Genomic DNA, 26,517 nt, shown 5'->3' on the forward strand with positions numbered 1-26,517 from the left:
TTTGTGCAGAAAGGGCCCAGGGATTTGAAGGGCCAGCAAGCTCTGTGATTGTGTGAAATGGCTGTCAAAAAGCAAATGGAGTTAGGCAGAAATTTGGAGTTCAGAAAGCATGGGGGATAATTACTTCACTGTACCGAGTCAGTTGGCCCCCATTTGAAACAATGCCTCCTGTATTAGGGAATCATAATTTTTTTCATGTATACAAAAGCATAGACAACAATAATAATAAGAAAATCCTTAATAAATAAAATGCAGATATAGCTGAGGTTTCCTGTTTACCCTTTCCTGACTGCATTTGCTTCCCTCCCTCCCAGAGGTAAACATTCTCCTGAATTAGGTGTTTAGCATTCCTATTCATGCCTTTTACTACATATGAGTTTTACAAAACATGTTAAGGAATTGTCTCATATGTTTAAAATTTTACACAAATGGTATCTTATGTCGATACATGTAGCTCTAGTTTTTACTCTAAGAATGTGCCATAATTTATCCATTCTCCTGAATACTACATTTTTTACTCTCCCAAACAAGGCCAACATAGTAAAAATGTATCAGGCCCAGTTATAAAGTTTTCCATGTATTAAACCCATTAATCAATATGCATGTTTTCTCATACACAGGCAGGAGTCCACTGTGTATATATATTTTTAATAAAGAGAATATTAAACAGAAGAGATGGAGTTATAGGACACAATGCCATAAGAAAAACAGTGGAATGGATGGAACTGGAGGGTATTATGCTAAGTGAAATAAGCTAGAAACAGAAAGACAAGTATCACATGTTCTCTCTCATATGTGGAAGCTAAAAAAAAGTTGACCTGAATGTAGAATAGTGATTATTAGAGGTTGGGAAGGGTGTGTGTATATATGGAGAGTGGAGAAAGGGAGGCTGGATTTGGTCAGTGTGTGCTGTACATATATGTGTAAATATCACACTGAACTCCATTAATTTATACATGCTAATCAAAAATAAAATAATTATCGCTTCTTGGCCTTTTGGGTAAGAACAAGTGTAGTATCTGTTCTTATCAGTTTAATATCTGATATGTCCTCTATCTGAGGACAAAATATTAAATGGACTTTTGGGACTAGGAGATGGAATAGGAGCTTTCTCTGTCCAGTCCACGCATCGACCTGGTATTGCACTACTTCCAGGAACAGTGCACCAAAAAAAAAATAATAATAATTATATAAAAAAGAAAAATGGTGGAAGAAAGTGAGCTAGTTTGGCTTGAAAGACATATAGGTGGCAGAGCTTACAGATAAAAGATTAGAGTCAGAAGAGACCTCAATGACCATGTAAAGCCTTGTTTAATCCATGAAGCCTCTCTTTAACATCCCTGGTTTAATTGTCAGAAGCACTATTTATGTTGAGATGATAATAGTTTCTACCTAAATTCTAACCACAGGACCCAATTCTTCCATCCGGAATGACATGGGATTAGTTTAACCTCACTCTTATAGCACAGCCATTCAGACCATAACCATATTTTCCAGTCCCCCATTCAAGTCCTTTCAAAGATAAAGGTAACTTACCTCCCTCAATGATTTTCCAAGTGTCCTAACTGTCTTGACTCTACAACGGTTTGTCAAAATCATCTTAAATTATGAGATTTAGAAATGAGCACAACTTTCTTAATGTGGTGTAACCACTGTAAAACGGATTGTGACAAACACCTTTCTTGTTACAGATCCAATAGTCTGGATGACAAGGCCTTTAAAAAATCAGTTTTTTTTCTTTTGGTCACATCTTTGTGGATTCATATTGAGTTTACAATTTACAGTAAAATTCAAGCCCTTAGGTATTTTTCATATGAAAAACACCACCTTTGATCTGTAATTAAGAAGGTAAAAGAGGGCTGCAGGTGTGACTCAAGCAGAAAGCTCGGGATTTGCAAGCTCAAAGCCCTGAGTTCAAACTCCAGTCCCACCAACGATAACATCTTTTATTTCCCTGATTGTGAGGATGCTACATATTACTTTATAAAATTTGAAAGTCAAAAACATGATTTTTAATAGCTGTATATATTATTTCATCATGTGGACATGTCAATTATCTAACTGGTCCCCTAATGTTAGGTATCAAATTGTTTACTACTACAGGTCATGTTGCAGTGAATATTCTTATACATGAATATAATCTAAACTTCACCACATCTCTTCCAAATCCCCTACCTTACTTCTTCTGCTTCTCAACATGTTCACACTGGCATTTTCAGCTCATTCCTGCTCTTAGGTCTGTGGATTTACTGTCCCTCCAGCCCTCTTTTATTGTGACAGAGTCTCACTATGTATGTAGCTCATGTAGCTCACACTGGCCTCAACTAGCAATTCTCCTGCCTCAGCCTTCTGAGTACTGGGATTACAGAAGTGCACCACCATGCTCAGTTCTTCCCCTTTCCTGGAATGTTCTCCCTCCTATTCTTTTCCTGACTTGCTCCTTCAATTTGTTCAGATCTCAGCTTACATATCTCTTCCTTTCCCAAGCTCTGATTTCCCACCCCATCTTTCTCTATGACTTCGCTGTATTTTCTTTTCTTTTATAAGATTTGTTTTTCTGGTTACTATGTGTCTCTCCCCACAAGAATGTGGTTCATGATGGAAAGGGTCTTACCTGTTTTGTTTGTTGTATTCTCAGCACCTAGAAACAGTGCTTATTCCTAGCACATAGGTATTCAAAAAAGATTTGCTGAATGAATACATCTATTTATATACCAATGACTATTTCCTTAGTAAGTTACTATGTATATAATTACTGGGTCAAAGGATAAGAACATTTTTTTTTAGTATGTGTACTGCTGAAATGAGCATGATAGCAACATTTTAAGGCTTTCAGTAATATTTTCAAGTTGCCTTCCAGAAAGGTATACCAATCTACACTCCTAATAGCAATAGAAAGGAATGCCCATCTTAGTCATCTTTGCCAACATTAGACATAATAATAATAATGAAAAGACTTTGCTGCTTTGAATAATACAGAACAAAAGGCAGAGTTCTATGACATGTCCTGAAAGACACTTTACCAGGATGACATTGATCCATTGATTGCTGTAGTCTGCTTATGGTCTTTCACCCATTTACAAATTCATCTACATGTTTCAACAATGTGGTTACCCTATCCATGTTTCCCTATTGTATCCAAAGGGGTAATATGAGAGCAGCATCTGAAGGGCTGTCATAAAGACGAATGATGACTTTTACATAGCCAAGACCCACTGGGATGATTTATAGGACAGCATATTTCAGCTAAACAAAGGAGCACCTTTCTAACAGTTAGAGGCATACAATGGGCTACCCTGTGAGACTGTGAGCTTCCCCTTACTCTAGTCTTCAAGTAATCATCAACTAGATAAACATGTGGTAGTGGTAGTATAGACAAGTATGACACATGACAGATATAGTCATATGAAAGCCATGTACATGAGCTATAACTTCACCCTTGTCTCTCTTATTCCAGGAAGCAGATTAGAATGTTAGAGATTTTGACATAGTTATAACTGTAAATGTATGTGTGTCGCATCTGCTGGCAATCCACCAGCATGTCCCAAGAAGTAAATAGAAGGATTCTTTATGTAGAGTGAAAAACACAGCTGAAAGACCTCTGGGGATCCCTTCAGCCCATGGTTTCCTATGTGTACATAGGAAATCTTTGGGGAGCTTTTCTAAAATGCCAGGTTCTACCATTGTCCAATTAAATCAGAGTATCTGGGGGTGGGGTGCTAGGCTCTCTGTGTTTAGAGGCTCCCTTGGGGATTCCAATGTGCAGCTAGACTTGAGAACTTCTGCTTCTATAATTCAACTATTGTATTGTTTCTCTGAAGGAAAAGAGCTGATCAAATTTTATTTTAAGGAATACCATGCTAGGGATTAGAAGACTTGGGGTTTAGTTCTAAGCTTAATACGTGGCAGGAACTCGGACAAGTAACTTTATCTAAGTTCATCTCCAGTTTTTCATCAGTAAGGTACAGATAAGAATGTTTGTTCCCTTTTTTTCTGCCACAGGTGACTAATGAGAGTATTTTAAAAATGCTTACGGTGCTGTACTAACAATACCTGCATATTTTATCCTTTATGAGGTGCTTTTGCATATATTCCTTATTTTAATGTCTCAGATACCATATGCCATATAAAGGTAGCATTATTAAAACCCATTATACAACTTTGACTATTACTTTGATTTAAGGGATTAGTTCTAATCCCTCCATTGTATAGATAAGGACTCTGAGGCTCAGGGAGATTAAGTGACTTGGTCAAGGTCATTTAATGAACCAGTGGCAAACTCAACACTAGAATCTATGTCTATCTGGATTTTAAGCTGTTAGTTTTTCTACTATAACATATGACCTATCCCAAAGCATCTCCTTAGTACCAATAGGAAATGCTGCCACAGTCTCCTTTTCAGTAACCTAGTGATAACAGCAGCCATCTTCAGTGGGTCGAAGCAATAATAATAAAGATGGCCTTCATGAGTAGTAGCTAATGTGTCTATGAGCAGTGTGATCAAGAGCAGTCATAACATCCATGTAATTTGAGGTTGCTAAAAGAGAGAACTAAATTTTATGCCAACTTGCTCTCCTTAAAACCCAACTATATTTGTCTCCCAAATTATACAATCGGGGCAAAAGCCTAGGAAAGAATCTCTCTCACTGTTTTAGAAATAGGATTTATCATTCATAACATGTACCATTTACTTGCAATACTTGATATGCTTCAATATTTTCCTTTTTAAGTTATACCAACAGTACTATAATGAATATATGAAGCTTTTCTCAAGGACAAGTATATCCATCCACACTGGTGTCACATTTGGAAACTCCTTCCCAGAGGTTTTAGACCCTCTCCCATTTGTTTGTGTATACTTCTCAACTACGCCTCCTATTACTACACTAAAAGCTCATACTATCCACTGCAACCATAGTGGAGTGTCCATAAATGTTTGTCTAGTTAATGAATGAAAGATAACCATGTTCTGCCTCATTTTCTCTAGTGTCTCAACTCTCTGTTCTATCATCTTCAAGTCTTTGCAGCACACTATTCAGTATGCTAGAAATGTTTTCCTTGTTGCTCTCAAGAATTTATTTCCCTTTCCATCTTATCATGCAGCAATAGTCACCTGTTCTAATGGTATCTTCCTACTTCCTAATCTATACCATCTTTTTTTTTTCAGATTGAGGTTGGAACTCAGGGTCTACATCTTGAGCCACTCCACCAGCCCTTTTTGTGATGGGTATTTTTGAGATAGGGTCTCCCCAAGTATTTGCCCAGGCTGGCTTCGAACCATGATCCCTCTATCTTTGCCTCCTGAGTAGCTAGGATTATAGGTATGAGCTACTGGCACCCGACTATACCCTCTTAATATGGCTTTAAAAACCAAAAACCCCTCAGCCCATCTTCCTGAGATGAATATGCTGAGGTTCCAGTTATGCTTCTATTCTTTGCCTTCTTTCCTCATTAAATTATAAGCTTTCTGAGGCCACACATGAGCTCTCATCCCCACTAGGAGCATATGGTATGCTGTGTTCTTGATGACTCTGGCTGACCAAATAACACCACATGGTTGTCTATTCCTTCTGACTTGCTTTGCTCTGGTGTTTAGTTTTACAAGGCTCAGTACCCCATGTGGTGGGCTATCAACTAATCAAATCAATTAAGCTTCTAGGAAGCCAGCTAAGATAATCTGTGAACTGTTCTTTATAAATGGAATGTGGCTGCAGGGCACAGTTGGGGTAGTGGTGGTGAATTCTAGTGCCTAGTAAGTTAATGTTTCAACATAAAACATCCATGTTTGATAATTATGTAGCACTATCATTGTGTAAGTAAATAAAGTATGCGTTAAAGTTAAATTATTCCTAACTAGCCTGAATATGGTGTGTTTGATTTTAATATTTTTTAAAAATAATTCCCTTTGTCTCTTAGGAACAAAAACCACTCTAATAAGCAAGGAAGATAAAGTACCCACTGAGCTTCTAGTTTGAGTTTTTACTGACATGAACATAATATAGTAAAAACAAATGACTTAGAGTTAAGAAAATTCAATTTTAAGTCATGCCTGTCACTTGCTTTTATAACCCTGGGTAACGACATTTCCCTCCTGTAGGTCTGAAGTCTGTCAGATGCAAAAAATAAACACCTCACTAGTTTTGGTGATAAAAACATTACATATATAAGAATAGTTTGTAAAGTGCTATAAAAATATGAAGGACTGGTACGATCACTTTGGAATCAGCTTCCAGGAAATGGTATAGGACATTACCTATTTAGACTGGCAAAAGCCTGAAGAAACAGAATTAATTTGTACACCAGGCCTCTATGCTGGCCCCAGGTTGTACATGGAGCTGGCCCAACAAACCCCACTCCTTAGTGGAGTCATGCCTCTGAAAAGGATCCAAGTGCAGGGTACGGGCCAGCACATGCCTAGATTCAAAAATCTATCCCGCGCTGACAGTTAGCACTAATGAGAAGAACCCTTGACAAGGTCAAAGAGATGGCTCTTACCCCTTGGATGGTCTTCCTGGACACTTTAACTAATTTTTTTGGTTTCCATTCTTCATCATCCCCATCATCAGCATCAGCATCACCATCACTGTCACCATCCTCATGCTCATTCACAAAATGCTCTGCATAACATTTTAGATCCTTGATGTCCATGCTTTGCTCCAGGAACTTTTCTTTAACACGGGAAGGTTTTGGCTAAGAAAAAAAGTTTGAAGTGGTTATTTAATAAAAGTTAAAAAAATACATATGGCATCCTATCTTCCCAGTAGCTGTGCCAGCTATATTTTCAGAGTAGAGATTCCAGACATTTTAAATATACCCTACTTGGCTTTGCGAATCAGAAAAAATTCTGCTTTAGCCTTTGGCCTTGTAGAGTCTTTGAAAAGATAAAAACTGGAGGCTGATCAATCTGAGGGAGGAAGGGAGGATTCATGATATAATGAGATAATTATCTCTGGATGGACACAGCTCTTTTCTCCTGCTTCTCTTCAGTTGAGTTATTTAACTTGTGTGCATGGCCACAAGTCAACCTTCTGAAGAAGGAGAATGGCTATTTCTCTTAGGATTGTATTATGGCTTTATCTGGGACTCCAAGAAAAATTGAGATACTGGAATTTGGGAATTTTGACTCAGATTCTCATAAAAGGTGACTTTAGCATACTCAACCCAAACTTGGACTATGCAAAGGTATCATAGGCACTCATTTTACCTTAGGTGGCATATATTCAAAGGAAGAGTCTGGAGATTGGAGGCCATCCTTAGAAACATGAGGGTTCTGTCTGCTGGCTACTTGGAAGAGAGTAAGTTTCTGTTCAAAAAGAAGAGATAAAGTATATAATATAAGCAGCTTCTGGGAGTGTTCATGGCTGAATAACAATGATTCCAGACCCCATCTAGTTCCACTGTAAACCACAGTAAGGTTCAGTTTAGGCTTATAGTAGAGTAGGTTGAAAGAGTCTGTTTCTAAGATCAGTATTGGATTTGGAAAAGGGCATATTTCAAAAACTTGTGTTTATACCACTTCTAAAAGCACATGACTGGATCACATAGAAATTCAATGCACACCACACAAAAGTCAAGTCACCAAATTGATGGTTGCTCCCAAGTGCTGGCCTCGGTGCAACAGGGTCTTCCAGGGATTATCAAGTGGGTGGTAGGCTGTATTACCTGCTTGAGGATTTCATTCTCTTGGAGAAGCTGCTGATTTTGCTCACACACGTCTTGCATCTTCCTAAGCTCCTCATCCTATTTGCAGATAGTGAAGTGATAGGTGGGGTTATTTTGGGTACTACACATGGGTTACCAAACAACTGACATAGATGAAAACATACTGCTGCCAAGTTGCTGGCAGCAGATGATTTTTGCGCAGCAGGCATTGGGAACATAGAAAAATGTCTTATTCCCACCTCCTAGGTGCCTTGAATGCTACTTCTATTCCAATGCTCCCTGACCACACTAGTTAGAACCACAGGCTATCTGACAAGCCTTCCTTGTTCTTTTCCATATTTTAGCCTCATAGCCCCTATTTATAAGAGCATGCTGATTCAGAAATCCACAGGGTTAGCTCGGTTTCCTGAAGTCTATGAGTGCTTCTGTTCACCCTTGTCAGCATAGACCAGACAGTTTATTTGCTACTCTAACATGCCTGATTAAATCTCCAGGCACTCAAGTCAACTGGATTCACACACACAACCTTAACTAGTTTATGGGTTATGTCTTATGTGGGACATGCCAAGAAAGCATGAGAGGCTGCTGGTGTAAGAAAAAGATTCTAAGTTGGACTAAGATGGTGCTCCAACATGCTACTAAAGGGTGTGGTGTTCCTGGTCTCTGGAAGAAATTCAGACCCTAGGCATTTTACAAACATGTCAGGTCTCAGCTTAGCAGAATGAGCTCAGGAAGATATAAATCGAATGCCCCTAGGATTCTAAGTAACTACCAGAAGATTTCACTTCCTCAGTTCCTTAGAGCTCAGGGTTGATACAAAAGAACTAGGAGGCCTCAAAGTCTACTATGGAAAATATACATACTGCCATTTCAGTACCAAAAATTAGGTTATTCTGAGTGTGGCTACACTGTGATTATCCCTAACTGGATCAAATAGAGCCACAAAGCAGTAGAGGGTATCATTTGAAGCCTTGCTTTAATAGTTAATGACTTTCTGCTGTAAGTAAGTACAGTGGTCTAAATGAGACAGGATTCTCAGTCATGCACATGAAACCCATCTCTGGAGGCCTTTCCTGCCTTCTCATACCTGGCATTTCAGTCTGCTCAGCAGTTGCTGTTCTTTTTCACTAACTGACTCCTCCGGCTGCTTCTCTGCCATTTGGTTTTGCTGCAGCTGGCTGAGAAGGTACAGCACCTAGAGAAAGACACAACCCACTAGATGGTATCAAAGGAGCAAGAAGAAAAAGGAATTTTGACCTAGTTCAAGCAGTGATCCAAATGGCTTGTGATTTCGAGGTGAACTGTTGTCTGCTGCTCTCAGAGTTTGAACGAGTAAACATAGCAACAATATTTCTTGGGCACATTAATCTTGGGACTCAAATCAGAGGTTAAGAGCTGGTAGGTGTAGACAATTGACTTCTGTTCAAAAATTTGGAAAAGCCTTTGGATGTAAACTGTTATCCCCACTACTTTAAGACAAACAAGAAATGGCAGCAGTAGTTTGTGTCTCAGTAGAGCTTCTTGGCTTGCTGGAGTTTACCTTCTCTTGCTGCTGCTGATCCACTCTGGCTACCTCAGCTTTTAACTCTAGTTCTACCTCAGCAAAATGATTTCGCTCCTCGAACAGCATCTTCTGCATGTCAGCACAGCTGGCCTTGCTCTGTTTTAGGCTGCTTTCAAGCTTGCTGACCTGTATTTTGGAGGAGACCAGCTGGAAGGATAAAAGAAGATCATTTTATTTGAAGAATGACCTACCTTCCCCATTCATTAGTTAGGAAAATGTCAGCTTTCTGAAAATGGTCTGAGAAAAGTTCCTCTATGTCCAAGTTCATTATTACTTTTTCACGCCACATGGTATCTAACATTGAACAGTAACAACACTATTATTCTATTGCTAGGCCAAGAGCCCATATTTCTGCTGAGACATGTGTCTTACAGCTAGAAGCCACTGCTAAGATAATTTTAACTCTTGTTCTGTCTCAAGGCAGGAATAAACCTAAAACAGGTAATATCTAACAACTCCAAAATTCTGATATTTAAGGAGTTGTTCCTTAATTTTAACAAGAAATCCACAGGACACACCCTTATGGCCAATTCTGTCTCAGAATGTCTGTTCACATGTCAGAACTTGTTGACACATTAGCTGAAACTGTGGATCTGGCTCTTCATGCTAGATTGATATCCTGTGCTGGCCTACTTTACATTCACGACTAGCCCAGATGGCAAGCATCGTAAATACCAGTTTTCACAAGATTAATCAGGATTCCTCAGTAGAATAAATCTGCTAACCCAACACAAAAATGGATAAAGGGTAGTACTGCTTGAAATTGTGGATTCAATTTGCATGCTTGTCTTGAAGGAAAAATGCCTCAATCACCAGAGGTGATCAACTCTTATTCTTCTTGGACAATATAAGATGATACATTATTTTAAGGTCAGTAAAGATGGCTTTTCCTTAAAATAAATTTTTGTATGTCAAAATATGTTTAAATTTTCTCTTTTCTAGATTTTATCTCAAACTTTTTGAATGTACACCTCCTAGGTGTTTTAAAAAGTAATACAATATAATAGTTTACATTTAACTAGTAGCCCAGTATGGCATCCTGGTCTTTTCCTACTAACAGCTAACATTTATTGAGCCCTTGCTATATGCCAGGCATGACAAGTATCAATTTGTCAGTCATATTATGTTTATAAGTGACTGGACTGTATTTGTTTATAACCAACCTTTACCCACTAAACTCTCCACTGTTAGTGTCGCTGAGGTTTCTAGCATGAAGAGTAGCCAGAACACTATGACAGTAATCCAGGTATCTGATTGCAACCTACCCAGTCAGGCCCCTAATTATTGGTAGGAAGAGTGATGCTTACCTCTCCAACTAAATATTTCAAGGCACATTTGGCTTCCAGAATTGTAGCAATAGTTTCCCAGCGTTGTTTTGGCCTGTCTTCACTTTCTGCATCCAGAAGCTTTTGCTGTAGGTCAGCAATTTGAGCACTCCTTCAGGGAGAGAAAGGTGAGTCTTATTGTGAGCACTCTGATACCATGGAGAGGGGAAGAGCTCTGAGCAGAAACTTCAAAGAATTTTATGAATAGAACTATCAGTCAAATAATCAGTTAAATAATCCTTTAAATAATGATTAAGCTGGGTGCCAGTGGCTCACACCTGTAATCCTAACTACTCAAGAGGCAGAGATCAGGAGGATCATGGTTCAAAGCCAGCCCGGGGAAATAGTTCGCAAGACCCTATCTTGAAAAAATCCATCACAAAAAAGGGCTGGTGGAATGGCTCAAGGTGTAGGCCCTGAGTTCAAACCCCAGTACTGCAAAAAAAAAAAAAAAGACTGAGTCATCTGGTTAGAATTTTACATGTATCTCAAGACCTATTACAAGAGATTATTCAAATTTTTAACTTTTATTAAATACTGGTTAAAATAAAATGGGTCATATATAGTGGGACTTGGAAAGATCTATTATAATGAGGCTTCTGTTGTAGTGGATTGAATGTAATATGACTTGGTCATCAAGTTATAGAAACTCTCTGTGGTCCACCCATGCAAGGGTAAGATTTAAGTGGAGACCAGAAGGAAAAATCTCAAAAGAACAAACAGGTGGATGCTTTTTGCTAGATCAACTACCAAATTGTCACCTATGATTGGTTGTTGTGAGAGGTTATCTTGAAGTACCTGCTACAGGATTGAGAAGTTTCTAAGACTAGATAGCCTAACCCTGGTCATAGCTTCCAGAATGTTCTGATCAAACATGGCCTAGATCAAAGTCTACACACTTATTTCAATTTTGTTAATGGCTTCCTTCTCAAACTGCTGTGTCTAGTGACAGGGAGAATACAAGCATTTGCTTAACATGTATCACTATGTTAGGTACTTATAAGGAAGATGGGTACAAAAGTAACCTAAGGTAGTAGTTACCAAATTTTGGGGTCATAGGACACCTTCATATTTAAAAAAACTGAGGATATCTAAGAAATTCTGTTCACATGTTATACCTGCAGATATTTATAGTATTATAAATTAAAACTGAGAAAAATTAAATATTAATTCACCTAAAATTACAAATCTATTCTACACAAAAATGACTTAGTGAGAGGAAGAAGATGATTTTACATTTGTGCAAATCTCTGTAGTATCTGGCTTAACAGAAGACAATTGGATTCTTCCATCTCCCTCTGCACTCATTGTGGCAGTTGTTCCAGTTGCTGTAAATGAACACAATCTGGCCACATTATATATAATTTGAAAAGGGAGAAGTATTAGTGGACTTTTCATATAAATGTGGGCATTATTCTTTAAGCCTACACTGAAGCTCAATGAGTGGTAGTTACTTAAAGGTCAGTTGCCATGTAGAATCTGAAACTATTATTATTTTTGGCTTTTATTTATTTTTTAAAATTAAACTATTTCAACTGATACATTAAAACATAAAACCTGTGTGGATCAATAAGTTACCATGTGATGTTTCAATATATGTATGCATTGTATAATGTTTAATTCAGGTTAAACACATCTCCTCAAACATTTGTCATTTCTTTATGGTGAAAACATTCTAGCTTTTTGTTACCTACAGTTATACCACTGTGCAATAATAACAAATCAGAAATTCTTATTCCTATTTAACTGTAACTTAGTACCCACTGATCAACTGAAACTATTATAATTAACTTTTTATACTTGGTTATATTAAAACCCTTATGATGAGTTAATTTTTCCCTGTGAATTTACAGTACATAAATTACGTCCATGTATATGGGAGTGTGTGTTTAAAGCATATATAAAATATATAGTTTCATAAACATCAGGACAGATGTCTTTTGACATAATTTGCATTAGAAACAACATACAAATATGTTAAACAGCTGAAGATTAGGCTGTCTTTGAACTTCACCAGTGATTAACTTTTTTTTTTTTTTTTTTGGTGCTCATGGGGTTTGAACTCAGAGCCTCACTGTGCTAGGCAGGCACTCTACTGCTTGAGCCACTCCATCAGCCCTATATTTGTGTTGGGTATTTCTGAGATAGGGTCTTGAGAACTATTTGCCTGGGCTGGCTTTGAACCTTGATCCTCCAGATCTCTGTCTCCTGAATACCTAGGAGTACAGGAGTGAGCCACTGGAGTCCGGCAACATGATTGTCTTTAGGGAAATTATGAGTCCATTGCTTAAGTAAAGGTGTGAGAAAGTAGGAAGTGAAGGTGTAAATGAGTTGGCCAGGCCAGGGTACAAGCAAATAGTCGATGCCCTCGTTCAGGTTCCATGTGCTCGGAGCTAAAATAGAGATTACTATACAAGGGACAAAGTGAAGTCGGAGTCTTTGGGGGAAGAATCGAGAAATTTGATTTCAATGGCTGAGAGCTGGGGATAAGGACCAAAGATTAGGAACAAATGAGGACGACTGTGAGCAATCACTACGAATAATTATTCAGTTTGGGATGGTAATCGCAAGGCTGTTAATTGGTTTTGAATGGCTTGAAATATAAATGGATCCAAGTTGTTTCCATCACATTTGTATTTGTATCAGAAACAAACCAACCTAACCCATTTTTTAAATCTTGCAGTCTGAATTGATATTTTACCCATACACAATTATCCAACATATCTTTTTCCAACATATCGTTTTTTTTGGTGATGCTGGGGTTTGAACTCAGGGTCTCATGCTTGCTACTTAAACCACGTCCTCAGTCCTTTTTTTGTTTGTTATTTTTGTAGTCTTGTATTTTTGTCTGGTGCTGGCCTTGAACTATGATTCTCCTACCTATGCCTCCCATGTAGTTGGGATTATAGTTGTGAACCATCACACTCAGCTTGTTTGTTGAGATGGGGTCTTGCTAACCTGTGCCTGGGCTGGCCTCAAACCATTATGCTCCTGATCTCTTCCCCCCAAATAGCTGTAACATGTTATTTTGACAATATTAGTCCATGGAGTCATGCCAATCCTCCAAATGTTAACATCTTATTATATATTTTAAAAATTATAATATTATTATATATTTTATTTAATTATATTTATTTTAAAATATATTATTTAAATATTAAATATTTATTAAACATTAGACATATTATTTAAATATTAAATTATATTTAATTTATAGTTAATTTAATTAATACATAATATTGTTATATATTTTAAAAATAGGGCTGGGGATGTAGCTTAGTGGTAGAGCACTTCCCTAGTAAGACCCTGGATTTAATCTCCAATATCATAAGAAAAAGAAATCACATCTATAAATACCATTACTGGTCTAATCAGAAAAGTTACAAAAAACTGTTAAGTTTATGGTAGAAAATACAAGTTTTTCAAAATTCTAAGTTTCGCTTGAAAGCTCAACGTTTTCTTTGGTAACAAATATTTGTCAGTTGTTTTTCATCATACCAGTTATTAAAAAGATATGAGGATGAGGGACAAGATTTCATAAAATTAACAAATGTCACAGCTTTATCAAAATCACTCTTAATTTAAAAATCTTAAGTGGAGGCCAGGCAGTGGTGTTATGCACAATGACTGCTGGTTTACGTTGGTGCCATTGCTTTCATTCAGCCTAGGGTTTTGTCCATTATTGTTTTTGCATTATCAGTGCAAATACAAACATAGTAAAATGGCAAATAACGTCTTACTATTATTATGAAAATACTTTTGCCCATTGAGACTCCCTAATAGGGTCTTGAAGATTTCTAGAGGTCAGCAGATCGGACTTTGAGAAATCGGGTCTAATGTGTAGTCCTTTTCTTCAATAAGCTTATATAATCTGTCTTTAGACTGACAAAACTAATAAACGTAAAACAAATACTAAAAACAAAAATAAAATATGTCATCTGTGCCACATAACTGAGTACCATGAGTTCTGAAGGGGTTAGAAAAAAGGAAGATTAGTGAGGGATGAAGAGTGGGAAGGCTTCTAGAAGAGGCAACCACCTATCATATGACCTTTATTATTTTTTCTGACAATTTGTGTCCCTTAACTATTTCAGATTTTAAGTCTTATCAACTTTAGGAAAATTTTTTGATTGAACCCACCCTAGGGTAATTCCTTCTACTTGGCACCTGCACTATGTTTGCCTTCTGGTTGATGTGGTGTGCATGTGAGTGTTTGACGGCCAGTCCTGATTTTTGGCTTTTGCTAGTTTTTGTGGTGTAAATACTCTCATCATAACCAATTATGAGCTATCAATAGTTCACCACATTCTTGACATTTTAACAAATGATTCCAGCATATCCCTGTGAGTAATTATACCATGTCTACTTGACCACAGGGATAACATTGTTTACTCTTTCTGTATATCCAAACTGTATCCATGCACAAAGCAGGAACTATAGGTGTATCTAAAGATAAACAACTAGCATGTACTGCTATCACCAAATTAAATGATTTCCAAGGTCTTCTGGACAATAAAATTCTATTATCCTAAGACACTATAAAATCTCTGTCAAAGTTCTATTCCTTCCAGATTTCACAAACTGCTTAAAAGATAGTAACAATGACTAGAGAGGCTGGATAGCATAATTTCTGGTATTAGACCTAGGAGGGAAGAGAGAACATTTACTTATGATATGCCAAGTACTGCTGTGTACAACATAATTTACTAATTTCGTTTAATGGTCATGATAACTTTACTTATACATTATACTACATTATATCCGTCTTGGGAGCTAGAGATGTGGCTCAAATGGTAGAATGCTTGCCCTGCAAGCACAAGGCCCTTAGTTGAAACCCCACTACTGCCAAACAACAATAGCAAACACCCCAGTATATCTATTTTGCCGATGATGTTTAAAGTTATTCTTCCATGCTGTTGCTCTTCTGTAATCCTATCTTGGGTTACTCTAAAATTCTGGGTTTTTTTTGAGACAGGGTCTTGCTATGTGGTCCAGGCTGGCCTCAAATATGGGATCCTCTTTCCTTAACCTCCTAAGTGCTGGAATTACAGGTATGTGGCACCATGCCTGGCTTAACATTCTGTTCTTACTTCTGTATTTCAGATCATTTGCTACATAACAATCATAGTACAAAGACCATAGGCTTTGGAATTAGTTAAGAATGGGTTTTGAGCCAGGTGTTGGTGGCTCAAGTCTATAATCCTTGTTATGTGGGAGGTAGAGATTAGGAGGATCATGGTTAGAGGTCAGCCTGGGCAGGCAAAAAGTTTACAAGATACCATTTCAACCAATAGTTGGTGGCATGCACTTGTCATTCCTGCTACATGGAAAGCTGAGATTGGGAGGATTGAAGTTCCAGGCTAGCATAGGCAAAAAGCTTTCAAGACTCTGTTTCCACAGAAAAGGTTGGTGTGGTGGTGCATGCCTGCATCCTAGCTACAGTGGGCAGCATCTATCTATAAAGCAGATCATGGTCCAAGCTGGTCTGGGCAAAAAAGCAAGATCCTATCTCAAAAAATAGCCAGAGCAAGGGCTGGCAGAGTGGCTCAAGTGGTAGAGTACCTGTCTAGTAAGCGTGAGGTACTGATTTCCAGCCCCAGTACTGTCCCCCACCTAAAATAGCCAGAGTACAAAGGCTGGAGGCATAGCTCAAGTGGTAGATCACCTGACTAGCAAGTGTGAAGTCCTGAGTTCAAACCCTAGTACCACCAAAAAAAGAAATGGGTTTTAATTCCTAGCTCTGTTGTATTAGCTAATCTATACCTCTGGCAAATTTCTTAAACTCTCTAACTTCATTTTAAATTTCTAAGACAAGAAGAATGGTACTTTACAGGGTATCAGAAGGACTGAATGAAAAAATGTATCTAACATGTCTAGCACAGTATCTGTTCAAAATATGGTTACTTTTTCTTGTTTTTCTAGCATTTACAAAGCTTTTGTATAACGAGCTTTGGAATCGCTAGATTGAGAGGTTCTATTTTTGATTCCAGGCATAAATTTCTATGCCTTAGAAATAGTCCCATTACCTGAGTTCCATTTCAGTCTCTAGGCTTTCAATCTGCTTTGTAATAGAATCCTCTGACTCCGCAACTTGACCACGCACTTCATCACGTGAGAATGTGCGCCTCTGTAAAGAAGAACAGTGGGCATGAAGGTGAAGTTTAAAAGGCGAGTAATCCTGCAGAGGAGTGAGAACTTCTGGCGAATTCAGAGCCTGATTCATAGCGATACTCACCCGGAGTTTAGGAGGCGGATTTTCCCCAGACTCCTTTTTTTCTTTGAGCTGGGCCACATCTTGCGCCAGGATCTTTCTGTCCTCAAGAAGGTCATTCAGATGGCGTTTGGCTTCCTCAGTACTGACCATAACCTCAATTTCATTTCCAAGCCAATTCTAGAAAACAGTGATTTCTGAGTGGAGGATGAAGAATCATTCATTGGTCAATAGGCTAGATTCAGCTCTAAACTTAATTTCTTTTGGATCAGAGCCCAGTAAATGAGATCTCCATTTGTACCAATATTCACCAAAAATGCTAGTATCTTTTTTTTTTGGACGGGGGGTGCATTATTGAGTTTTGAACTTAGGTCATTGTGCTTGCTAAGCAGGTGTGCTACCACTTGAGCCACACCTCCAGGCCTTTTTGCTCTGGTTATTTTGGAGATAGGGTCTTGCTCTGCCCTAGGTTGCTTTGGACCATGATCCTCTTATTTTACGTTTCCCACCATAGCTGGGATGACAGGTATGTACCATCACACCCAGCTTTTTTCCATTGAGGTGGGGGTATCTCATGAACCTCTTTGTCTGCAGCCTGGCTTAGACCCACAATCCTCCTGATCTTAGCCTCCTATGTAGCTTGGGATGAGAGGTGCATGCCGCTGTGCCCAGTTATTAGTTGAAATGGGTCTCAGGGACATTTTACCTGGGCTGGCCTTAAACTATGATCCTCCTGATTATAGGTGTGGCCACTGGTACCTGGCTGCCAGTATCTCTTCAAGAGTCCTTATCAGCAATATCCCAAAAGGTCACAAAAAAGAGTCTTTCTACAGACAACCTTTCTCCAGATACCTTACTATTTTTAAGTGACCTGTCTTTACTTTCTCCATTTTTCTCCTTAACATTTGTTCTTTGCCTTTAGTCACGACATAGAAGTCTATTATATATAAAAAATATATAACCACCCTTTACTTTTTGGTGGTAATGGGGATTAAACTCAGGGTTTCTGAAACCACCTGAGCCATGCCATAGTCCTTTTGCTTTTAGTTTGTTTCTCAGATAGGGTATAGTACTTTTTGCCAGAGCTGGCCTTGGATGGTGATTTTCCTACCTCTAACTGTGGAGTAGCTGAGATTGTAGGTGTGCATTACCATGCCTGGTCTAGATATTCATTCTTTTTAAAAAAAGATCTTGTCAGTTAATTAATTACTTAATTATTCAGTACTGGGGTTTGAACTCAAGGTTTTGTGCTTGCTAGGCAGGCGCTCTACCACTTGAGCCATGCTTCCAACCTAGATATCCTTTTTAGGTTTTTTCTTTCTCTCTCTTTTTTTTGGTGGTACTGGGGTTTGAACTCAGGGCCTCATGGAGGTGCTCTACCACTTGAGCCACTCCACCAGTCCTTTTTTTGTGTTGGGTATTTTTGAGATAGGGTCTCCCAAACTAGTTGCCTGGGCTGGCCTTGAACCGAGATCCTCCTGATCTGCCTCCTGAGTAGCTAGGATTACAGGCAAGAGCTACTAGTACCTGGCTTAGATACCCATTCCCACTGGTTAAAGTAGATGGATGGGAATTTTAAGAAAAAAAAACATAGTTCACTAAGTTCACTTAAAAACACTAAACAAGCAAACAAAACAAAACACCAGTAAGCATTTTTGCTTTTGATTAAGATATACCATACTAAGAGGAATCAAAAGAAAGCTAGAGTGGGTATGTTAATATCAGGTAAACTAGAATACTACCAGGGATAAAAAGGATTATTTCATCAAGGTAAAGGAGTCAACTGCTCTAAGGAGAACATAATCCTCAATGTTGATAACCCTAAATCACCAAACTCTGTGAAACAACATCATATGTAAGTCAACAAAGAAGATGGCAGAACCAATTATATTCTGTCTATAAGAACCATACTCTAAAAATGAAGGCACAAATAAATTAAAAGAATCAGGAGGGCAGGGAAAGATGGTAGATTAGAATATTCCTCTATGTGATTCCATGAATAAGTCAGGGTAACAAAGGACAGACTTTATTCTGAAGAGAGAAAGAACGTCAGCAATCGCAAAAGAGGTGACAGGACAGTTAAATAGCACAGAGAAACAGGTGACACAGAGGAATGTAGCAAATAGCTTGAAGTTTTGAAGTTCTAACCCTGGTTCCTGGCTGGGCAGTGTGGTGGGGGGGAGGGAACTGAAACCACAACCATACCCACAAGGCAAGCCAGCCAAACCTGGTGACAAGAGACTAGCAGACCATGTCACAAGTAAGCACAGATTTCCCAAAAGCCTTAAATCCAGTGTAGATTTCTGGTAAGACAGTGACTCCTCCTGAGTGACAGGCTAGCATTGGAAGAGAAAGACATACTGTCACTTCCCATATCTCAGAGAGTTATAATAAGCTGGTCTTGAGATGAAGCCTGTTGTTTAAAACTAAACTACTCAGCTTAGGGAGCCTGGGGACACCTTGCCACAGTGTCTGGGTGAGAGATAGTCATGAGAGATGGTCATGGAGAGGGGAGTGCCTGACACAGACCCACTGAGAAGTTCAAGCAATAGGGAACTCAGGCAGTGACAGGCACATTGGTCAGTGGCCCCACCGTCCCTGGTGAGGGGAGGTTCCATCACCTGAGGATCACTGCAGAACAGAGCTCTGAGCCATTGGCTGGTGGAGTGTTTGGCCTCTGGGAGCTGCCTCCTGGCTGTGTGTCCTTTACTGTTGTGTGGGACCTACAGCCCAGAGCCCAGGTCCTGTAGACTACTCACTTTCTGTAGGCTGCTCCCTCTCAAAGAGCAGTTAATAGCTGGGCAGAGTCTGAAAGCACCAAGACCCCCAGGCAAATTGCCTGATTCCTGTGGTTCTCCCTTTCTAGTGCAGAACTCAGTCCTCTATTTGCTCACCCCACTCTCCAACACATTTGGGGGACACCCTTAAGCTTGGATGCTTGCTGCCACTGGGGGCACAAAGTGACAGATCTATGGAGTGAGTGGGAACCTGCCTGGGCCACAGGCTGAAAAGCTCCTTGCAGCCAGCAGCAGCTGCCCAGACCAAAGAAGGGAAGCTTCTAAAGCTGAAGACTGCAGCTGACCCTTGACCAGCCTTGCCCTCAGCCCACAAACAGCAACAACCTGCACAATAGGAACTGTAAGAGACTCAGCTAGTTTGTTTCTGAGTGGTCTTGGGGATCAGGCTTGGTGTCCTTAATGTGTGTGAATATTCGGCTGCTAAGCTACACCCCCAGTCCAGTGGAGAGAAACTGAACCTCAATCCAGGCATAGGGGTGTGGCTCAAGTGGTAGAGTGCCTGACTAGCAAGCACAAAGTCCTCAGTTCAAAGCCCAGAACCACCAAAAAATTTAAAAAATAAAAGGCTTCTGCACAGCAAGCGAAATAATAAACAGAACACAGAGACAAGTCTTTGCCAGAAATTCATCTTATAGGAGATTAAATATCCTTCATATATAAAGAACTAAAAAAAGCAAAGAATCCAATCAATATATGTATAAATGAAGTGAACAGTTTTGAAATAAAAAGTACGAGTGGCCAATGAACACATGAAGAACTGTTCAACATCCTTAACCGTAAAAGAAATGCAAATCAACACTGCACTCAGATTTCACTTCACCCAAGGCAGAATGGCATCAAAACAAACAACAATTGCTGGCGAAGATGTGAGGGGAAAGAAACTTCTAGTGGGAACATAATTAGTCCAGCCACTATGGAAATCAATATGGGAGTTCCTCAAAAAATTAAAAATAGAACTCTGATGTCATCCATCCATAACACTTCTGGGTGAATACCCCAAAGAGTCAAAGTCAGCCTAGCATAGACAAATCTATATACGCATGTTTATTGTGGCACTATCCACAATAGCCAAAATACGGAATCAGCCTAGGTGCCCATCAATGGATGAATGATAAAGAAAATGTGTTCTGTATATACATACACAATAGTTTACTCAGCCATTAAGAAGAATGAATTTATGTCATCTGAAGGAAAATAGATGGAACTGGAGATCATCATGTTAAGCAAAGTAAGACAGACCCACAAAGACAAGTATTTCATGTTCTCTCTTATTTGTGGAAGCTAGGGTAAAACCAAACAAAACAAAGCCATGAAAGTAAAAGCCACAAAGGAGGTGGAAAAGAAAGGGGAAAGGGGGAGGGAGGGAGGGAGGAGGAGGAGGAGGAGGAGGAGGAGGAGGAGGAGGAGGAGGAGGAGGAGGAGATTTTAGAAAGAGTAATAGAGGGGGTGAATATAAACAAAGTGTATTATCTATATGCATGGAAAGTTAGGATGAAACCTCTTACTGTGTACAATTTAATAAACACCAATAAAAAGAGGGAAAAGGTAAAAAATTACCACACTAACACTAATTCAAAGCAAGTTGTAGGGGCTCTATTAATATCAGAAAATGTAGATTTTAAACCCGGGCATGCCAAAACACCAAAAATCGTATGTTCTCCCTCATATGCGGCCATTAGATCAAGGGTAAACACAACAAGGGGATTGGACTTTGAGCACATGATAAAGCGAGAACACACAAGGAAGGTATGAGGATAGGTAAGACACCTAAAAAACTAGCTAGCATTTATTGCCCTCAATGCAGAGAAACTAAAGCAGATACTTTAAAGCAACTGAGGCCAATAGGAGAAGGGGACAAGGAACTAGAGAAAAGGTTAGATCAAGAAGAATTAACCTAGAAGGTAACACACATGCACAGGAAATCAATGTGAGTCAACTCCCTGTATAGCTATCCTTATCTCAACTAGCAAAAACCCTTGGTCTTTCCTATAATTGCTTATACTCTCTCTTCAACAAAATTAGAGATAAGGGCAAAATAATTTCTGCCTGGTAGCAAGGGGGTTGGGGGGAGAGGGAGGGAGTGGGGGGGAGGGTAAGGGAGGGGACTTGGGGGGGAGGGGGGAGAAATGACCCAAACATTGTATGCACATATGAATAAAGCTGGGCATGGTAGTGCAGGTCTATAATCCCAGCACTCAGAGGCTGGGGCAAGAGGATTATTGAGTTTGAGGCCAGTTTGGGCTATATAGACTCTGTGTCTTAAAAAATGAAACAAAAACAACAAAAAAGAGAAAAAGTAAAGTGGGGGGGAGTCAATTAATAATAGACTTCAATAATAGAGCTTCCAATAATAGAGCTTCAAATTACATGAAGAAAAAGCAGAAGGATCTATAAGGAAATACAGATGGATCCATAATTATAGCTGGAGGCACTGTTCTCATCCCTCAGTAAGTGGCAGCACAAGCAGCTGGAAATCCAGCAAGGACAGGGTAGAAGCAAAGAGCACAACCAAACTGACATGATTTACATTTATAGAACACTCTATCCAATAACAGCAGAATACACATTCTTCTCAAGTACATGTAGAATATTTATCAAAACTGACCATATTCTGGGCTATAAAATAAATCTCAATATGTTCAAAAGGGTTCAAGTTATACAAAGTATGTTATCTGACTATGATAGAATAAAACTGGAAATTAATAACAATACTTGAAAAAGTCCCCAAATATTTGGAAACTCAGTAATACATTTCTAAATAACCCATGGGTCAAATAGGAAATTAACAGGGGAATTAGGATGTATAATTTTGTGGTTTTTAAAAAAAAACTATTCTTGGCAGTACTTGGGTTTGAACTTAGGACCTTGTGCTTGCTACACAGGCACTCTACCACCCTGAGCAACACCCCCAATCCCAGAATGTATTTTGAATTATATGAAAATATAATATTAACAAAATTTGTAGGATGCCATTATAAGGGGAATTCTAGCATTAAATGCATGTATTAGAAAAGAAAGAATGCAAACTGGCAAGGTAGCTCAAGCCTGTGGAGATCCAGAGGATCATGTTTCAAGGCCAGCCCAGCAAGAAGTTCCCCAGGGTGTGTGGGTGTGGTGGCACCCACCTGTCATCCCAGATATGGGAAAGCACAAATCAGTGAATCTTTGTCCTGGCTGGCCTGGTTATAAAGGCCCTATCTTAAAAATAACCAATGCAAAAAGGGCTGTTGGCAAGACTCAAGTGGTAGAGTGTCATGCCTACCTAGCAAGGGCAAGACCCTGAGTTCAACCCCCAGTATTGCCTACCCTCTCCCCCACTCAAAAAAAGAATGCAAATCAATGACCTCAGCTTCTTCCTTAAGAAACTTAGAAAGGGCTGGGCGCTGGTGGCTCACACCGTTTAATCCTAGCTACTCAGGAGGCAGAGATCAGGTGGATCTTAGTTCGAAGCCAGCCTAGGCAAACAGTTCGAGAGAACCTATCTGGAAAAAAATGTATCACAAAAAAAGGGCTGGTGGAGTGACTCAGGTGTAGGCCCTGAGTTCAAGCCTCAGTATTGCCAAAAAAAAAGAAATCGAGGCCTGCCTGAGCTACATATAGTGAGACTGATCAGCCAGACTGATCAGGAAGAAGGAGAAAACTAGCAAAATATCACTAACAGGAATGAGACAGATGACAAAACTACAGATTTTACAGCTATTAGAAGGATAATAAAGGAATATGATGAATGCCTTTATGACAATAAATTTGACAATTTAGATGCAATGATGAGTTCCTTGAAACACACAAACTACCCAAGCTCATTCAAGAAGAAACACATAATCTGAACAACCGGAGAGAAATTTTTGAAGTTGAATTCAGTTAACACCCTTCTTTCAAAAAGTAAAAGCAAACAAGCCAAGGAAAAACTCTCTAGGCCCAGATCATTTTACTGGTGAATTCTGTCAAACTTTTAAAGAAGAAACAGTATTAATTCCATACAAAGTCTCTAGACAACTAAATGGGAAAGGGTACTTCCATTCTCAATTGACAAGGCCAGCATTACCTTGATTCCAAAATTAAAGACATTATAAGAAAACTAGAATCTCTCATAAACATAGATGTGAATTTAAAAAAATATCTATTTTATATATAGATGCTCCTCAACATATAATGGAGTTATATCCAAAAAATCCAAATTCATCGTAAGCTGAAAATGTATGTAATATACCTAATGTACTGAGTATCACAGCTAAGCCATGTCTACCTTAAGGGTGCTCAGAACATGACATTAGCTCACAGTTGGGCAAAATTACCTAATGAAAAAGTCTATTTTTTGAAAAGTCTATTTTATAATAAAGTGTTGAAGATCTTTTGAAATTTATTGAATACTATACTGAAAATGAAAAACAAGATGCATAGGTATAGGAGACAAAGATGGGTATTTTGTGAGCATGATGGGACGTGAAAACATATAATACCACATCTAAAAACTGCTAGCCACACAGCATAGTAGAGCATTGGCTGTTTACCCTCAGGATCACAGGGCTGCTGGGAGCTATGTCTCCTTGCTGCTACCCAGAATCACACAAAAGTATTCTGCTGCACGTTGCTAGCCTGGGAAAAGATCAAAATCCAAAATTTGAAGTAGTTTGTAATGAATGTATATCATTTTCACAATACTCTAAAGTCAAAAAATCCTAAGTAGAGCCAGGAAGTATCTATCTGTATTGCTGAGTTCAACAATATACAGGAAGAGTAATATATCATGATCAAAGGGAGTTTATCAAAGAAATGCAAGGCTGGCTCTACATTTGAACATCATTCCAAGTAATTCACCAAATCAACAAATTAGAGACAGTGAGCATTTGACAAAATTTAACATCTGTTCATGATAAAACTTACAGCAAACTAAAAATAGATACGAATTTCCTCAACTTCAAGGGCATCTATGAAAAAACTGCGGCCAACATCATACTTAATGGCTAGAGACTGAATACTTTCTCCATAAGATTAGGAATAACAGAAGAAGGCCTGCTTTTACCACCCCCATACAACACGATTGTCTACATGGAAAATCCCAAAGAACCTACTAAAAAAAATCAGTAATTAATAAGTCATATGATGAAATTAATGCGCATTAATCAATTGTATTTTTATATACCAGCTCTGAGCAGCTAGATAAACAATTTGGAAGTTTCTCATAAAGTTAAGTACATGACCCAGCAGTGAAATAATTACTTATGTTTATTTAAAAAATGCGCATGTGAATTTTTTAGTAAGAGCTTTATTCGTGTGATGGTTAATTTTAGGTGCCAACTTAACTGGATTAAGGGATACGTAGAGAACATTTAAAAGGACTGCTTCTGGGTGTTTCTGTGAAGGTCTTTCAGAGGAGACTGGCATGTAAGTAGGTGGCATCCAAATAGCTGGGGTCCCAGACAGAACAGTAATGGCAGAGGAAGGGAGCTCTTTCCTGGAGCTGGCACACTTCTCCTGACTTTGAATGTGAGAACTCCAGGCTCTCTGGCCTTTGGTCACCAGGACTTACACATCAGTAGCTCCTCAGGTTCTCAGACCTTTGACCTCAGACTGAAGAATTATGCACGCCATTGGCTTCCCTGGTTCTGAAGTCATCACACTTGGACTGAGTCATGCTACTGGCATCCCTGGGTCTCCAGCTTGAAGATGATCTGTTGTGGGACTTCTTGGCCTCCATACTCATGTGAACCAATTCCCCTAATAAATCCCCTTTCATTGTGCTTATATTTAGCCTATTGGTTCCATCCTTCTGGAAAACCCTAATATAATTCATAATTGCCAAAAAAACTGAGTAAAAAAATCCTAAGATATCTTTCAATAGGTGAATGGATAAACAAACTGTAGTACATGTGTACAGTGGAATATTAAACAAATAAATAACTAAAGCACAAACTACTGATACAAATAACAGCACGGATGATCTCAAATGCATTATGCTAAGTGAAAGAAGCCACATTTTGTTTCTATTTATGATACCAATGCAAAAAAAACCCAGTAGTAACAGAAATACAGATCAGTATTTGATAAGGGCTAAGTGTGTGACAGAAGTTGACTACAAAGTGGAAAAGAGGACTTTTTTGAAATAAGAGAACAATTGTAGGGCTGGGGATGTAGCTCAGTGATAGAGCACTTGCCTACCTGCCTAGCATGTTTAAATTGCGCGCATGAGAGAGAGAGAGAGAGAGAGAGAGAGAGAGAGAGAGAGAGAGAGAGAGAGAGACAAAGCAAGAGACACACAGAGAGAAACTTAGAGAGAGACAGACAGGAAAGAGGGGAACTATTCTTTATTTTGATTGTGGTGGTATTACAACTTTACACACTATCAAAAGTAACAAACGGGTAAAGTTTACTATATGTAAGAATAAGAGAAACTGCCATACTAACAGACTAAGAAATAAGCAATAAGTCCATTTTAATAATACAGGAAATATTTCTGAAAAAAACCCCAACATCAATCCATGATAAAAACTTAGGTAGAAAGTTCTTCAACCTGATAAAGGATATCCAAAAGATCTATAGCTAACATCATACTTAATGGTGAGAGGCTGAATCTTTTCTCTCTAAGATTAGGAACAAGGCATCTATTCTATTCAATAACGTATTAGAAGTTTTGGCAAGTGCAATAAGGTAAGACAAACTGTTTTTTTAAAAATGCACAGCAGAGAAAAAGAAAAAAAATTGTTTCTATTTGCAGATGACATGAGTGCCTATGTAGAAAATCCTAAGTACTCTACCAAAAATGAGAACTGCTGGGTGCTGGTGGCTCATGCCTATAATCCTAGTACCTGGGAGCAGAGATCAGGAGGATTGCGGTTAGAGGCCAGCTCAGGCAAAAGAAAGTGAAACCCCATCTCGAAAAATAACCAGAACAAAAAGGGGCTGGTGGAGTGGCTCTAGTGGTAGAGCACCTTCCTAGAAAGCATGAGGCCCTGAGTT

General features: G+C 38.8%; 1 protein-coding gene and 1 non-coding gene across 5 annotated transcripts in view; one reads left to right on the plus strand and one right to left on the minus strand.

Moving 5' to 3' along the window:
* The window catches only part of Kif4a (kinesin family member 4A), a 108,020-nt gene that overhangs the window by 3,799 nt on the left and 77,704 nt on the right, over window positions 1-26,517 (minus strand). For all 4 annotated transcript variants that reach the window (XM_074064475.1, XM_074064472.1, XM_074064474.1 and 1 more), the window contains 8 exons: window positions 16,787-16,942; window positions 16,578-16,678; window positions 10,534-10,663; window positions 9,203-9,373; window positions 8,750-8,857; window positions 7,663-7,740; window positions 7,205-7,303; window positions 6,496-6,690 (listed from right to left, as the gene is read on the minus strand). In XM_074064475.1, coding sequence (XP_073920576.1) covers window positions 6,496-6,690; window positions 7,205-7,303; window positions 7,663-7,740; window positions 8,750-8,857; window positions 9,203-9,373; window positions 10,534-10,663; window positions 16,578-16,678; window positions 16,787-16,942 — 1,038 coding nt within the window. The remainder of the gene's footprint in view (window positions 1-6,495; window positions 6,691-7,204; window positions 7,304-7,662; window positions 7,741-8,749; window positions 8,858-9,202; window positions 9,374-10,533; window positions 10,664-16,577; window positions 16,679-16,786; window positions 16,943-26,517) is intronic.
* On the plus strand, window positions 981-1,171 carry LOC141419976 (U2 spliceosomal RNA). The gene has a single exon (XR_012444701.1). It is a non-coding gene; the product is annotated as a U2 spliceosomal RNA (small nuclear RNA).

This window comes from Castor canadensis, chromosome X (genome assembly GCF_047511655.1).
Source record: "Castor canadensis chromosome X, mCasCan1.hap1v2, whole genome shotgun sequence".
Lineage (NCBI taxonomy): Eukaryota > Metazoa > Chordata > Mammalia > Rodentia > Castoridae > Castor > Castor canadensis.